The 16,804-nt window shown below is 42.2% G+C and overlaps 2 protein-coding genes across 6 annotated transcripts; both read left to right on the plus strand.

Moving 5' to 3' along the window:
* Window positions 1-404: 404 nt before the first annotated feature.
* LOC119547233 (protein bowel) lies at window positions 405-13,698 on the plus strand. 5 transcript variants are annotated; one of them, XM_037853999.1, is made up of 4 exons: window positions 405-472; window positions 1,156-1,403; window positions 8,914-9,791; window positions 11,430-13,698. In XM_037853999.1, exons 3-4 carry the CDS (start codon window positions 8,947-8,949, stop codon window positions 12,805-12,807), a joined length of 2,223 nt encoding a protein of 740 aa, XP_037709927.1. In that variant the 5' UTR covers window positions 405-472; window positions 1,156-1,403; window positions 8,914-8,946; the 3' UTR covers window positions 12,808-13,698. The 5 variants fall into 5 exon arrangements, with proteins under 5 accessions (XP_037709927.1, XP_037709929.1, XP_037709928.1 ...); XM_037854001.1 differs by having other exon boundaries at window positions 423-442; XM_037854000.1 differs by lacking the exon at window positions 405-472 and having other exon boundaries at window positions 1,066-1,403.
* Window positions 13,699-14,724: 1,026 nt separating this feature from the next.
* On the plus strand, window positions 14,725-15,373 carry LOC119547237 (calmodulin-2/4). The gene has a single exon (XM_037854016.1). It carries the CDS (start codon window positions 14,822-14,824, stop codon window positions 15,266-15,268), a length of 447 nt encoding a protein of 148 aa, XP_037709944.1. The 5' UTR covers window positions 14,725-14,821; the 3' UTR covers window positions 15,269-15,373.
* The last annotated feature ends 1,431 nt before the right edge of the window (window positions 15,374-16,804 follow it).

Here is a 16,804-nt window from a genome sequence, read left to right on the forward strand (position 1 = left end):
ATATCTCAACCCATTTCGAATATTATTAGATATTATTAGATACTATTCATTAAACTGAATATTTAGATATTTGCAATACTAAAAGGTTGTATTTGGATTTTCTTTATATTTGTAAGACACTCAGATATTTGGAACACCCAGAAAGTAATTTTGTTGTAAGACATATATGAGATCCTAAGTTATCACTAACTACTAGCTCTCCTCACCTAAGTTAAATATTTAAAACTTCGGAATATGTAGAAAATTTCTCCGAGTGCACTAAGCTGGTTTTCCGGCTCCCGCTCGCTACTCGTCGGATGTCGCCCTCTCTTTCTCCCTATCTCAGCCTCAGTCGATTCTCTCCGTCTCGTATCTCTCTTTCTCCATTCGGGCCCTGTTCTTGGGTTCGTGGCTCAGTCTTCGAGTGTTGATCGTGGCTAACGCACCTGCGCGCGGATCGTTGGTAATACCCATAGGAAAAGTGAACTGCATTGTGAGTGCCTCTCGCTCTGAATATCTATCTGTATCTTTCGCCGATGTATCTTATTGAGCGGGCTCTGAGTGTGCTAGTGTGTGTGAGTGAACTTGTTGCATCGCCAGTTGCCTCGAGAAAAGCGCTTTTCAACTGCAACTGACTCTGTGTGTGGGAAGAGTTTGGGACTACTTGAGGAGCGAATTGGTAGCTGCACTGGCTTCAGCTCCTATTTCAAACAAAATGTAGAAAAACACATTTCAGCTGCCGTGTATCTCTCGGTTCTCGTTCGGTTTTTCAGTTCGCTGAGGTTGTGGGTTTCGGTTCGGGTTTTTTTCGTGTCGTTCGGTTTTTGTATCTGTAAGATACGCGATATACACTGTGTGTTTGTGCGCGAGTTGTACGTGGATTTTTAGTTGGAAAAAAAGAAAAATAAAACTACGTGGTTTGTGGTAGCTGACTGCCGTTGAAGCTGCCGCTGCTCCCGTAACCGCCCCCCTGCCGCCCCCTCTGACCCACCCCCAGGGCGATCGTGCCGTGATTTAAATCTCAAAATTGTCCCACTGTGTGCGTGTTTTGAAATACATTTTAGCTGAGCAATCGGATAACGCTCGAAACATATATATTATAAAAAAAAAAAAACCCTAAAAGACCCTTTCAAAATCCAACACAACCTTATCAAATTTCTATTTTCTAATTCACAGAAATTAATCAACAAAATATACAATTTCCAAAAAAAATTTCCATAAACAACCTGCGAAAAAAAACACAACGCAGTTCAAGTGCCACTCCAAAAATCTAAATTTCTACTTTAAAAACAAAAAACAATGCCAGGCATTTCAATGCTTACAAACTAACAAAAAGCAGAAACTTGTTGAAAAACTACTTGGATACTTGAGGCCGCAAAGATAAAGCCCAAAGAGCCTGGGGCTTTCTTCTGTTTAACCCACAGGTAAGATTCCGCCAAGAACAGGCCCTGCCCACTAAGATGAACAGAAAAATTCCACAGCACTTATTTTTACTTTTATTTTTTTTTTGGCGTAGGGCTAGCTAATTATTTATTTTTTTATTTTGGTATTTTTGCGTTGGCCAAAAAGGCAGCGAGTACAAAAAAATAACGAGTACGCAGATAGAGAGAGAGAGAGAAAGACCCGAGATATATCTCAAAACCTGCTCCACAAAGTGAAAGAGACGGGGCGATAAAAGGAGAAAGAGAGGGCGACAACGCTGGCGGTTGGCGGACTGTCGACCGACAAGCGGCTTCCACTACAACTGCATGTGCCACTGTCATTGCCACTGAACTCAGTGTGGTGCCGCACAGTCCGCAGTGGAGTCTGAACCACCAACCCCTTCCACCCCCCTCACCTCTTCACCACCCCCTCCCACCGTGCCCCATTGTTGTTGCTGTGGCGCTCAGCTCCAGTTGGGCTCTTCGAGCCGGACTCGAAAAACCTTCGCTTGGAATTCTGGGGGTCTCTTGTAAGTACCCTCGATGGGGGTATTATGATTTCTTTCGACTTTTTTAAAATGTATCGGTTAATATTTAAGGATTCATAATCAGAGCAAGTATATCATCATGATATCGGGTTGTTTTTTAGTACTTAAAGATTCCTAATCAGAGAAATAATGCTAAGCATTTATACTTAGAAGAAATATTACAAATGTTCTATGATTATACTATTTTATAACATTGTACATTACCTATCTTAACTAGAAAATATTATGTGCTTTCAAACCTAGAATTATTTACTGTCAAAGACTAGGCTATGTCTTGGATATATATTTTTCTATAACACAATGGAGATATTTTAGTCAACTTAGAAGCTGATCGAAACTTTTTTGTCTTAAAGATTTTTCTTGTGAAAGTTCCTATCAAAAACTTTTCAATTATAATTTTTTTGAAGTCTAAGACTTGATACATTTTTTGCAATAGGGTATAGAAAACCCGCTATCAGAATCAGGATTTTCCCCTTGTTTTTTTCCACCTCTGTTTCTTTTCTTTGTAAACCAGTTCACTTGTAGCCGTGCCAGTGGCCACTGGTCGCTCTCGCCGTCTTTTTCGCTCTTTCTGGGCTTTGAATCCGGTTTTTCGGTTTTCAGTTTTTCAGTTTTCGGTTTTCGGTCGTGGTCGCGGTCTTAACTTGGCTCGATTCCGATTCGGAGCTTGACTCGGTCGGGCTTTAATTGTCCAGAACGTGTGGCCAAAGAGGAAACGCAATTGCCGCAAGCTTCTGTTGGGTTCGGATACTGATTTGGATTCGGATTCAGCCTCAACCTCAGACCATCATCATCATCGTCATCTACATCTCTTGATTTCTTTTAAATGCTTTACTTTTTTCTTAATGTTTTTTACCTTTTTTATAAAACGCCTCCCGCGCTCTCACAGTCTGGGTGTTTTTTTTTTTGGTTTGGTTGCGGTTCTATAAAGTTATTGGCTTTTGTTTCGCCCCAGTGGAGATCTATTTTGGAGGTTCATTGTCTTGCTTTATGGGCTATTTGGTTTTGTATCGAAAAAGATTTTTAGCATAAGAATGGTAGTACCATAAAAGTTTATTGCATTTTAGCTCTTTGGGTGGGTTTTCCTCTCCATCTTCGGATACCAACTATTATACTATTTTTCGGTTGCACCAGCAGCAGGGGAAAATGTTTAATTGCCTTCTGGCAGGAAAATCGAAATTAATTAAAATCGTGACAAAATGGCTGATGAATTTTAGTTGGCCATAAAGCGGCGGAACAATGGCTCGTTAGGGTTTCGCCATGTTCGGTTTTAAAATGGGAATGGATATATAGACAAGACACGCCTGGTTTTGGCACGTGTCTATAATTCACCTGATAGACCAGTTCATTTATTGTCGTTCTGGAACGGGGACTCATCAATTTTGATGAGGAAATTAGACGTTGTCTAGGGGAATATGAATATTTGATTCTATTAACGAAATCAGACAGCGGAAAGGTGATCTAAAGTTAACATTTTATGCTTTGGGTTGGTCTTAAAGATGTGAGAAAATCGATTGGGATGAGACAAATATTTTGCATAACTAAAATTAGGATAAAATTAATTTTTAAGCACGGGTATGATTTATAGAGATTACTCATCATAATCCAATTGCACGGAGATTAATAAATCATAGTCTTAAGGCCCCTAGACTTATTAGCATAAACTCTTCTAATAAATAAGAATAGTCCCAATGAAATAGTCATACAAAAGATTGTCTGAAAAAAGTAGCAATCCCAATAACAAAAGATCTTAAGATCTCTATTCAGGGGTGAAATTCTTGAATGGATTTAGTTCAAAAGAAAGGTGCAACACAATATGCCAAAGAAATTTATGAGGAGATCGGCTTAGCATACAAAGTGGATTACTGCAAAGGGGATTAGTTTTAGAAAGAGTCAAAGTTAAGTCGAGAATAAAACAGTTTCAAGGAAGAATAAATTTAAAAAATGTTCCGGGTCCCAGAGATAGTAATTCAATTTGAATTTAAAATATATCTGTAATACTTTTTTGCCAGCTTTTAATATTGTACTAAAATATGTTATTTATAGCCACCTTCTTTCCTTAAAACATAAGCCCTCGAAGATACACTTTCGAGCCTTCCACCCTTTAATAATAACAAATCTTTGGTCATAACTTTAAAGCATTTTCAATTTATGCTAACGACATTATCAATCCTGCTGCAGCTGCATTCCCGAACCCATAAAACTTCATTAGCAGTTGTTCGTTCTCCGATTTTCCCCGCGAAATTAGCAAAGCTTTTAAATTAATGGCCGGCACACACAGAAACGGTGGGTAGAGGAGTGGGGAACTGGGTACTGGCCACCACTCCAAATGTGTAAATCTCATGGATATTAATCAAGAAAATTATAGACAAGGCAGCGAAGAAGGAAGATCGCCTGCCTACCTCGGGAGCGAAAAGCAGAAAAACAGCAACCCAACTTGTTTTCCACCATGGGCGATGATTATGCTAGATTTTTAATATTGACTATAATCTCAGATGCTGCCTGGGCCCGAAAGGGTTTTCAGATTAACGCATGTGAAGTGCAGGTCGCTTTTTTTTATTTTCTTGGGTCTCCTCTTCGACTATAATTATAAGTCTGCGGCGTTTTTCCCTCTCGTCTTCGTTGCCTTGATTATTAGCTGCCTTCACACACACAAATCTACACACGGAGGAAAGGTAAAAAGTATCCCGAAGGGATTAAAAACAGCCTGGCCAAGAGCATTCCGAACTGCAAAGCAGATCTCGGCGACCCTTTTTCCATTCCTTCACCCGTAATACCCATTCTCCTCCTCCGAGGAACTCCTCCCACCACTCCACTTTCCATCGTCATCATCTTCTGGCTTGTTTGTTGTTGTTGGCTGGTGTTTTGTAAGCAAACTGAAGTGCATATGGGGACCCCGGTAAGCACTCGGCCCCGAAGATATGGTCAGATGTGAAGGTTTACTGATAAGCTACAGGAATACCCTAGGATACCCAGGTTTCTTCCCTATTTATTTGCTTTTAAATAAAAGCCCTACTGTATTTTAAAAAAATACTAATATCATGTACTTTTATTTCGTAATATTCAGTGGACATACATTTAACCTGTAATTAATGAAATAAATATGTTAAGCAGTGGGTTATTAATGGTTTAACCTATGATTAACTCGCTAGTACCTCTGTTCTGTTTGTATGAGATGGTTTGATCTGATTAATAGACATATTATTTATTTATTCCATGGACTTCTGATTAGACCTGTAGTGCCGCTCCATCTATCTACTTCCTTCCATCTCAGTTCTACACAGTTATTACAAGTCGTTTAGATTTTGATGGATGGTTTTTCTCGCTGCGAGTAACCTGATATACCCCTTTTAACACTAAGTACTGGGCAGTAAGACGCATGGACATTTCCAACCATCGTAGGCCATCATCGGAGGGACAAACTCGCCTCCTCAACTCTCTGCGTTTTCTATACAAACACTAAATCCGTTTGCCCAGTGTGTGTCTGTGTGTTTGTATATTTTTGTTTTTTTTTATCAACTGAAACCTTTTCACTCTGCTGGGCCCTGGGTTTCTGCTGGCCTCAGATGTTTACACACAAAAACCCAGCAAACGAACCGATCCCGGACCCAGAAAATCCAGCAGAAGAGGCAAGACGGCCCAAGAAGAAGAGGAGGGAAAAAAGTGGCAGCCAAATTGCTCCTCGATATCTTTTATTTTCCTCCCAGCAGTAGTTGGTCTTCTGGCTCTTTTTATTATATGTGCGGTACAGAGAAAGAAATGGTTTAATTGTAATTGATATAATATTTTTTGATTTGTTTAAAAATATAGCTCTGCTCTTATTATAAGGAGCTTAATAAATAGATCTATCGAGTTATCATATCGTTAATATCGATATACTTTGAGTATAGATCCCCAAGTTTCATCGAGAATTATTTACGCTTAAAATTTTTAAGACCGAGGAACAATCGATGGAAATTGTTACATATTTTTTCGTTCGAAAATTCTAAGGTACTTTTTATTGGCAAACCGTATTAATTTTTTACAGTGCACCCAACTTTAAGCCTTTGGCTTCATTTGCTGGGCAACCGTTTGCGCAAACGTCTCGGTGTATTTGTATCTGTGGATCTTTGGGTACGAGTATCTTTGTATCTCCGCATCGGTAAATGTATCTGTGCGCACAACTCTCTCTCAATATTTCTACGGCAGTCTACGTGCCGTCGCTTTTGCTGATGATGTCCATTATTTACATGAATTTTATTTGTTTTTCTTATTTGGCTTTACGTTTTCAAAAGTGCCGATGTTTCAAAAAAGATAATGAACGCTGAAATGTACATTGTATGTGCACAGGGTGTGGTGTGGGGAGAAACGTGGGTACGTCGCGCCGTCCGAGCGGTCGTAAATGCAAAAGTGAGGAAACAAACCCTAGAAAAAGTACCGAGATCGGGGAAAAAATATATGAAAACCCAAAACGGGTTACACTTTATTTCTATCGAGGCTACCAGAAATACGTGAGCCGAAACTGGTGGGGGATTATCGGGATCGTAATCGAATGAGATATTACTGGGCGATCGCTCATCTAAAGCAAAGGGTCCGCCTATGTTTGGGGATTTACTAGAGCCGAGTGTGTCATAAAAAGATCAGATAAGTGCTTTATTGAATCCAATATAGATAGAATGCGACAGATTATCGGCGAGGGCAGAGAACTCGCATGGGTTAGATTAGAAATACTGTGTGTTTGCTACCATAAAATGGATTGGGAGTAGAGGTATTATCCAATTACTATCTAATAAAAGTGGGGATTACTTTGGCATGTGCTTCTGATATCAAAGAAGAAAAAGAAAAGTGCGATTGGGTATGGTAAGGACTAGACCTTTTTAATCATTTACCATATAAATGATTCGGTACACCTTTCGAGATAGTTATTATAATTTTTACTGTAATCAAATAAGATAAGTCCTACCCACACCTAACATACATTTGAATTACTTATGTTTCTTCCACTTGAACTGCGTATGCTCCGCAGAGTCATTCCCCCAAAGACCATCACAATGATACACCCATGATCAAGTCATGATTTCAGCTACTTTATAGAGCTAATCTGACAGCGCACTCTCCAGCCAGACAATGCCAAAATTATTTCCATAGATAAGACCCCCTGAGCTAGACATCCAAAAAAAAAGAACGGTACCTCCAACAATGGGCGCCTCTTCAACTGCCACAAACTCTTGGCCAAGCTTTATTTTTTACCCAACTATGACGATCACTTTGCTTGATGTTGGCTGAATGTTAATGTTGATCTTGATGACGTTGCAGCATTTTGCAGTAAAATCAAGCGAGACAGCGAGAACGATTCTAGCAAATGATAAGCAAAACTGTCATTGCACCGACAGCAGGGTTATTTTTTATGCTTTTTCGTCTGTGCGCAACTGGTTATAAATTTAAATGAGGAGAGTACACCGACCAAAAATTAGGTTACACTGTTGAAACCAAAAAAAATAGTATAATTAAATTTATTTTGTAAATTCCCTGCAGAATACTATATTTTACAGGCTTATAGCTTATCCCATTTATTAAATAGGAAAACATATAATATTATTATATTATTATCCTAACAACTCTTCCATACAAACTAGGACAATTAAGGTCCACCACGCCATTTTTTCCTGTGCAAAGCTTTAAGATGGCAGCAAGAAGCGTTTGCAGGATGGGGCCACAAATTTTATGGCCCCGCCATCATTGTGATCATTATTATCTGCATTATTTTGTTATTATCGTGATGATCACGTTTCGGAACCCAAACCCCTGCCCCTTTTTCCGAGGCACTCAGAAGTCGAGGCTCCTGTTGCGTAAATCCAGTAAGCAGTCGGTCGAGTTCGGTTCGAGTCATTTACCAAAACCGACGGCAACTTGGCTGCCTGCCCCTGTATCTGCATCTGTATTTGTATCTGTATCTTTGTATCTGTATCTGCGAGTGCCAGGGTATCTGGCGATATACCATATATATACACATATATATATCTGGCTGGGCGAGAGAGTATGTGTTTATATCGCTACTACTGTGCTGCTTACTCAGAGACTGAAAAGGTTCGGAGGCAGGTTTTTTAGACGCACAACCTTATCTAACCTGCGCACTGGAAGCACCCGATCGCGGTGCCAAACTGCGACTCGTTTTCAGTTTAGTTTCACTCGTCGTCGTCGGCAGTCCGCTGATAATAATAAACCAGCAACAACAATATTAATAATAAAGTTCATATGGAAAAAACACAAAAACAACAATAGTCTGGGGCCATAATGTGATAAACTTTTTAGTTACCCTGTGAAAATATTTGCTGATACCATAAGGTTCTTAGGAGCATAAGGAGCATTATTTTGTTTTTATTTTGTGATCCAATAAAGCACGTTCACGTGGATAAATTCTGTATATACAGCTTTCAAGAGATGTGATTATTCGTACTCTCGGGCTTTTGGCAAGTTTATTATTTAAGCTTTTTTATTCCCTGATAAGAAGTGCTAAAAACAAATTTAAACAATTTGGGGTGCTTTAAAAGTGAGTTACAACAGACTGAGATAAGGAAAACATTTACTTTACTTCTATAAATTGTTATGGTAAAAAAAAATCTAATGATTCAGAATTATTATAAACTTAATTTAAGTTTCAACTCAAATGATATCTCAACCAGAACCTGAGTTACTTCAGACCACGGGCAAAAGCTGTCATTCATGGCATGAATCCTTAGAATTTCAGCCCCCAAAAATATCTCTATAAAACCCAGTGAGCCCACGTGACTATCATACCGCGTACTACCCTAAGAGCTATAAAAATACTACGTGGAAATAACTGTTTATGGCACTTGGCTCGCAATTAAGATAAGCCCCCAAAACGAGAGCCCAATTAACCCAGCACAATCGTCTACTAATTGTTATTTACCACCACCCTTATTTTATATTTGGTTTTTTTTTCGTTCTATCCCTATCTCCGGCAGTTCCAACGGAATGTGAAGAGCCCCTCCAATATAATGCCCACGGAAAGCTCATCCAGCGAGATCTCCGGCGGAGGAGGAGGCGGTGGAGCGATACCCATGCTGCGACCTTCCCGGATGGATCAGTTCATGACCTCGATGGCGGCGGCAGCGGCGGCGGTGGGCGGTGCGGTGGATCGGAACGGATCCGGAGGATCGGATGGCGGCTCCCAAAATGGCAACGGCGATTCGCGTAACTCTTCGGCCAGCCGGATCTCGGCGTATGAAACACAGCTGGCCTATCAGCAGCATCTGGCGGGACTCCATGGACCTCCGCCGCCGGCACCACCGTCGCACCACCGCGAGATCTCCGCCTTTGTGCCGGTCCTGCCCACCGGAAAGGTTCGTCCCGGCAGTAATTCCAACTACGAGATCATTGCCATGATGGCGGACAAGCGTAAGGAACTGGCCCTCAGAGAAGCCGCGGCGGCAGCGGCCATGTTGGGCAGAGGTCCTGGAGGACCTGGAGGTCCAGGGGTGCCACCCCCAGGAGTGCTATACGGACCGGCCGGCGTCCCACCTCCGCCATATCTCACCGGACCCGGTCCTTCGCCAACGGGAGCCGGGAGCTTTCCCTTTCCCCCAGGAGCCGCCGCCGCCGCAGCTCTCTTCCCACCTGGTCTGGGTCCTGGAATGCATGCAGGACTCGATAGACGTCTGCTGAGAGCTCCTGGTCGCGCCTCCCGGCCCAAGAAGCAGTTCATCTGCAAGTTCTGCAATCGACAGTTCACCAAGTCGTACAATCTGCTCATCCACGAAAGGACACACACGGACGAGCGGCCCTATTCCTGTGATATCTGCGGCAAGGCGTTCCGGCGACAGGATCACCTCAGGGATCACAGGTGAGTTGGGATTTGGACAGGGGTTGGGGTAAAAAAGGGGAGTATCTGCTCTGGTAATTGCTATTCAGGCCGGCAGATATGTTGGATATTCAGAGTGCGATTGGTAGGGGAATTCAGAAATACCCTTAAGATCATTTCGTTACTAGAATATCATTATTTAAATGTTTTTTATGAAGCTTAAGAATAAACTTTTAAATTTGCAAATTATTAGCTAAAAGGGACAGCTTATTAAAGTAAAAGAAAGAAGTAGTTGTAGTAGTAACAGTATAGATTGGAAAGTCCTCAAGAAAACCGCCCGTTTTAAAAACTCCTTTTGAAACTACTATTTTCACAGCTCAATATTTTAAAGAATTAGGGAAATGTATTTCAAATTTACTTTTAATATTTTTACTCTTCATGTAAAGCAATAAGAAAAGACTAACAAATGGTTAGGTCCTATTGTAGATTAAAAATTATCTGGTTATCGCTAACACATAAAACCAACGTAGTTTTCCAGGAAATGTCCAGTCCCAGCGAGGAATTTTCCTACCCAACGCAGAAGAATTTTCCCCCTATAAAACCTATAAAAAGAAACCGAAATCAGAGCTCCTCCGACTGCCAGTAAAACTCCATCTTGGTCGAAGAGTACAACACAAAGTTAATTAACTCTGTTGGTTTTCCTTTGGGGCTCCTCCACCAGCATTAAAACCGAGGAAAGGCCGAGGGGTTGGGGGCTGTGTATCGCTATATATCCCGATGCCGATGCCAGGCAGCAGGTCTCCACCATCCACCATGCCATCCAGCATCCAGCATCCAGCATCCCGACTTCAATGTGTCGGCCTGTCCGAGCGTTCTGTCTTTTGATCGTTCGGTATCGGTCCATTTGTCGTTTGTTTGCTTTGCCGCGGGGCTAATTCTTCTTTATTTTTTTGTATTTTTTCCTTTTTTTGACCAGAAACGCGCAGAGCATGGGAGAAGAATCTCGGGGCCCCAGAGCCAGAGACAGAACCTGTTTTGGGTTTATATTTTTTTTCACCAGCAGCTGCTGCCTCCGATGCGATGCTGAATCTGAGGCTCCGTCGGTGATGGGGACTTTAACTTTTAACTGAGGCTGCTGCTAGCCAACAACAAGTGGACGCCATTGCCAAGATGGCCGCCATAAACATAAAAAATTAATGCAAGGCGATCGCAGACACGAAAGTTAAATACCCTATCAGTTATAAGGATGTTTTGGGTACCTTATAAATGTTTCTAAAAGGTTTTCGACAAGAAAATATTTGAAGATATTTATGGAGGAGGAGATATTCAAGACACAGCTTTTGCATACTGTTCTTGTGGGCAGAGATACAATTTAATCCGTATCTTAAAGCAGAGGAGTCAGCTTGCCAACATTTTAAATATAATACATGCGGATTACTTAGCCTCTTGACATAATTTCTCAACTTTTAAGCCCTCCTTTGACCTATCATAACCCCAGTTAGGGTATTCAAAGGCTGATTATCAGCGAGCTTTATCGATTTTGCGGGGTTCGAGTTAAGGTTGCACTTGAGCAGAGATAACTGTCAACCTGGTTAGCTACCACTTGCAGCTACCAGAAAACGCCCACGCAGTAACAATAATATCTAATTGTTTCACCTCTTTCCCCTCAAATTTTTCCAGGTATATCCACTCCAAGGAGAAACCCTTCAAATGCACAGAATGCGGCAAGGGCTTCTGCCAGTCGAGGACCTTGGCTGTCCACAAGATCCTGCACATGGAGGAATCGCCACACAAGTGCCCCGTCTGCAGTCGTTCGTTCAATCAGCGCTCCAACCTGAAAACCCATCTGCTCACCCACACGGATCATAAACCCTATGAGTGCTCCTCGTGCGGCAAGGTCTTCCGCCGGAACTGCGACCTGCGACGTCATGCCCTGACCCATGCAGTGGGCGAGGTCAATTCCGGGGACTATGTGGATGTGGGCGAGGAGGATGAGGCCAGGAATCTGAGTGGCGACGAGGAGGACTCCCTGCTGGAGGTGGACTCGCCCCGCCAGTCGCCGGTTCACAATCTAGGCGATTCGGCTGGTCCTGGCGAGAAATCCGAGTCCGAAAGAATGAGACTTAAGCGCAAGGCGGCCATTGATCAGGAGGAGAGTGAAGAGGAGTTCGATGACTTCGACGAGGAGGAGGAGCTGCAGGATCTGCCCAGAGTTCATCATTTGGCCCGGGAGGAGGAGGAGGACTTTGATCCCGAGGACGAGGAGCAGGCGGAGGTGGCTCTGGTGGCTCGCTTCCAGGCGAGTAAAGCTGCATCCTCCACTCTGCCATGCCCTTCAGTGGGTTTGGTGACCAAGCCGGAGCGTCAGGGAGTGACCCACTGTCATCATGAGGGTGGCGAAACCTACACAATGCGGCCACATGGCGAGAAGCATCTGGAAGATCCTGGGAACTCCGGAATTACCAGCCTACCGGTTCCACCTTCCTTTGTGAGATATCCGGCAGCAGCAGCACCACCACCGGGGGCTCCACCACCCCCACCGCCGACCCACCCACACCAGGGACACTCCATCGCATTGCTCCCACCCAACGGAGATCCCTACTTACCCATACTCCACGTCCGACGCGACTTGCACCACAAGAGCCTGAACCTATCGAAGGGTGCACCACCGCCGCCGCACACACCACCCACCATAATAACCCAACCGGAATCGGGCAAGCCGCCCAATCAACCTTTGCACTCACCGCACGAAGCTATGCCCAGCTTTCTGGGTTCGATCCCGATGAGGAAGAGGATTCTGCCGGCACCGACCCTGGACTTGATGGATCCGCACCACCATCCTGGCTTGGGCCCAAGGACCTTCGTGGATAATCCCAGTATTTACGCTCTGAATATGTCGCGACATCCACCGAGGCAACTTTTGGGAAAGCCACCGAGCACAGAAACTAGTGGAGCCACCACCGAAAAGGGACCACCTGTGGCAGCACCACCTATAGCACCACCACCTGCACCACCCAGAAGAACTGGATTCAGCATTGAGGATATAATGAGACGTTAAAAACAATATACATAATAACAATTGCTATAATAGTTGGTGAAAGCGAAATTGAGGTACTTGAAATCACTTGATAGGGTTTCTTAAAGATTGTAATGCATACTGTTAGGTTAATTTAAAAGAGATTTCAAAACACCAGAGATAATAAATAACCATTCATTGTATAGATCTAGTTCTGAATCTTTGATCTTGCATAATTTGTCGAAAATCTAAAACATCAATTCCGTCTTCGCCAATTCAATCAATGACAAAAACAATTGTTTCCAATGGCCAAACGATAGGAAATCCCCTACTTGGACCTAAAAGTACATTAAAATTAATTTAGAGCTACGTTTTAATACATTTTAGTACAATGTCTAGGCAAGGCAATAAACCTAAACTAAGTAATTAAAACAGTTACACCCCTAAGCGATACTTGTAAGCGAAAAGAAACTCTGTTGTTGCATTTTATAGAGCCCTTATGTGTTAGGAACTTAGCGTAAATCTGCCCATTTAGGTGTTTAAGCCTTTAGTACGAGAGTCTATCGATTAGTTTTTTTATGTGTGGCCGCCCCAACACTAAGTGTTGCTTTCTGAGTGAATTCCAATTTTTTATTTATGATTCCTTATCCGGTAAGCTAATCTTAATGAGTAAACAAAATCGTAAATCGGTTTTGCTGTAGGGAAAAAAATGGTTGAAAGTAAAAGTTAGTGTAAAACAGAGCATAAGCGCAATCAAACTACAAGCAACATTCCAGTTGAACCTTATGTAATTAGGCCTAGTTTCTACAAGTTTTATAGTAGTTCTTGTAAGCAGCCCACTAGAATTCAATGGTCTTCCTTCAATTTTAAATGATTTTATTCAAACCATAGCGAGTTAGTTTATTTCAAATAAAGTTTGCATTAATATTGAAAGTCTTGTTGTGTTTTTTTGGGAGGGATAACATATATTTTTGGTAATTGGTTCAAGAAAATAATTTTCTGAATTGAAAATATATTTTTCTTCTATTTATGTGACTAAGAAATATATCTATATTTATGGTTATCGACTTAAAAAGGTTTTAAGAGCTCCTAAAAATGCCAAGGTTTCTCCTCAAAACACTTTTGGGTAGTAAGTTTGAAATAAAATGAGCTAATATTAGAGAGATCGATGTCCAGATTTTTTGCCACTTGATTGAAGGGAAGGGATCTGCGTAGAGTTATAAAAATCCACTGACTCACTCGCATGAGGCCATCAATCACAGACGGCGGTAATAATACTTCAGGCACGTTTCGAGGCCCCTCCCCGACCTCCTAGACACGACAGTTTGCGGTTTGTGGCAACGCCTTTAACATTGACTCGAATCGACGAAAAATCGCTGGATGGGGCTCGAATCAAAGTACACCACTCAAACACGTAGAAAGTTCAATTAAAATGCCACGCAAATTGTCATCACCGCCAGTTGGAGTTGCCTGTTGGCTTCCTGGAATTTTCTCAACGGGCGGAATGGGAGCCCATATTATTTGTCCCCCACTGATGACATCAATTTCTGGTTTAACTATAAAATAATTCGCGTAAAGCCGCAGAGTTTCTCCGCCAGATGATATCATCTGAGGTCCAGGAAAGCACGTGATTTGCTTGCCAAACTGTGCGTGGGAATGCTCGGATATTACCCAAAAAACTTTGAGGGGGCTTATACATATTTATAATAACACTGAGGTATAGTTCCAACAAATTTTTAAGGAAAAGCGGGAGTAAGTAAGAGTATTATATTTACCAAAGATAGTATAGATTCTTTAGTCTTTGCTTTTACCAAGATATGAAGTTTTAGGGTTGATTGGGAATTGGGTATTGGTTATTATCCGTCGTCTTTACAGGAGTGCCGATAAGCGGAACACCCGAAAACTGTTTTGGATGCCGATGATAATACCTTTCAATCCTAGGACTCCCTTTAAGTAACTCAATTTCAACTAACACACAAGTGTGTATAAAGACATCATTCGAGTAAAATAGTTTGAAACAATATACATATTACTTCAATAATATCAACCGGACGAAATGGATGAATTGTCGAGGGAGGAACAGGATCTGCTCAGAGATACCTTCAGGATCTTGGACAAGGAGAACGAGGGAGCCATTACCTCCAAGGAGCTGGGTGTGGTCATCCGTGCACTGGGTCGCCAGCCCAACGAATCCGAGGTGCAGTCGATGATAAATGAAGTGGATTCGGATGGAAACGGATCCATCGCGGCTGTGGAGTTTTGCAACGTGATTCTTCGCAAGATGCGCGACACAAGTAAGGAAGACGAACTGCGCGATTCCTTCCGCGTTTTTGATAAGGAGAACAATGGATATATCTCTGCTACCGAGTTGAGGGCCGTCTTCATGGCACTGGGCGAAAAAGTCGGTGAGGACGAGCTGGAGGACATGATTCGCGAGTACGACCTCGATCAGGACAATCACATCAATTTTGAGGAGTTTGTCAACATGATGACCTTGCGTTAGTCTTCAGAAGAAATTTTACAACGATATATTAAGTACCTTACCTACATTTTGCACTGAAGAACGAAAACAACTAATTAAAAAGAATGTATGATTGAAATATATACACAGATCGCATTCAAATGAATTTTATTTATCAAAGTACGTTAAAATCTTATTGTATCTTACCGTCCAGGTGTCGCTAATGTATTTAGTTCCAACTCTTACCACTACTGGAAACGGCGCCCTAGTAGATATCATTTAAGATCTTGTAGTTCCCAACAACGCCTGCGGTGGCGTCTCTCAAAAGTAGTTCCTAAAAACGGCACGTAGATATAAAAAGTCGATGATAAACCTTACGACTTTGTTAAGCCCTATCATCGAGTACTGAATTATGTGCCTATTGTATTTTTGGTTACATTTAATTCTGGGAATTTATTTATTGATTAAAGAAAGTTTGTGCAATGTTCCTCAGCTTCCTCTATTTATACCCGTTACTGGTAGAGTAAAAGGGTATACTAGATTCGTGGGAAAGTATGTAACAGGCAGAAGGAAGCGTTTCCGACCCCATAAAGTGTATATATTCTTGATCAGGTTCACTAGCCAAGTCAACTAGCCATGTCCGTCTGTCCGTATGAACGCTGAGATCTCGGAAACTATAAGAGCTACAATACTGAGATTAGGCATGCAGATTCCTGAGATTCCTGCGCAGCGCAAGTTTGTTTCAGCAGAGTGCCAGGCCCACTCTAACGCCCACAAACCGCCCAAAACTGTGGCTCCTACAGTTTTGATGCTTCAATAAAAATTTTAACTGGAATGTATTGTTCTCTTCAATACCTATCGATTGACCCAAAAAAGTTTGCCACGTTTGGGATCTCAGATTTATATTCCGTAGCCTTGAAGGCAGCGCAAGTTTGTAACGCATATATGCCACGCCCACTCTAACGCCCACAACGCTTAAACCTGTCTACCGCCGGTAGGTGGCGCATTTCAATCTCGCTTTTGCTGATTGAATATCTCCATTTCCCTTTGGTCCCTTTAGCTAAGTACCGGGTATCTGATAGTCGAGGTACTCGACTATAGCGTTCTTCCCTGTTTTTGAATATATTCCTTATCAGAGCAGTCAGAGGCTGGTACCAGATATGGTCTTGCTGCGCAGAGTTTTGGACTGCTCCGGAATTCCGTACGAAGCCAGCTCAAAATCCACATTTAGTACACATCCGACTTTTGCCTTTGTTGGATGTTTAAATCGTCAAGACTCACATAATGTTTAAGCTCAGCCACTATATTTTTCTATCAGTAATCCTACTGAATCTTTTTGGATACTCTGTTCATTCTTCCCAGGATCCAGGATCTGTTTGTATCCTTAGCAATGCGCCTCAACAATGCAGCGCTTTTTGTGTATCGGCATTAACGCCTCTGTTTGTTCGCATGGGGCAGCTAGAAAGACACATAAAAGAAATGCTTGTCAAGGTGGATAGCCTGGATAGGTCTTTGCACGGAATCGACCCAATGGATAGCGATGGAATGCTGCGAGGAACGCCTTTAGAAAGTAAGCTG

The sequence above is a fragment of the Drosophila subpulchrella genome, chromosome 2L, assembly GCF_014743375.2.
Source record: "Drosophila subpulchrella strain 33 F10 #4 breed RU33 chromosome 2L, RU_Dsub_v1.1 Primary Assembly, whole genome shotgun sequence".
In the NCBI taxonomy this organism is placed as follows: Eukaryota; Metazoa; Arthropoda; class Insecta; order Diptera; family Drosophilidae; genus Drosophila; species Drosophila subpulchrella.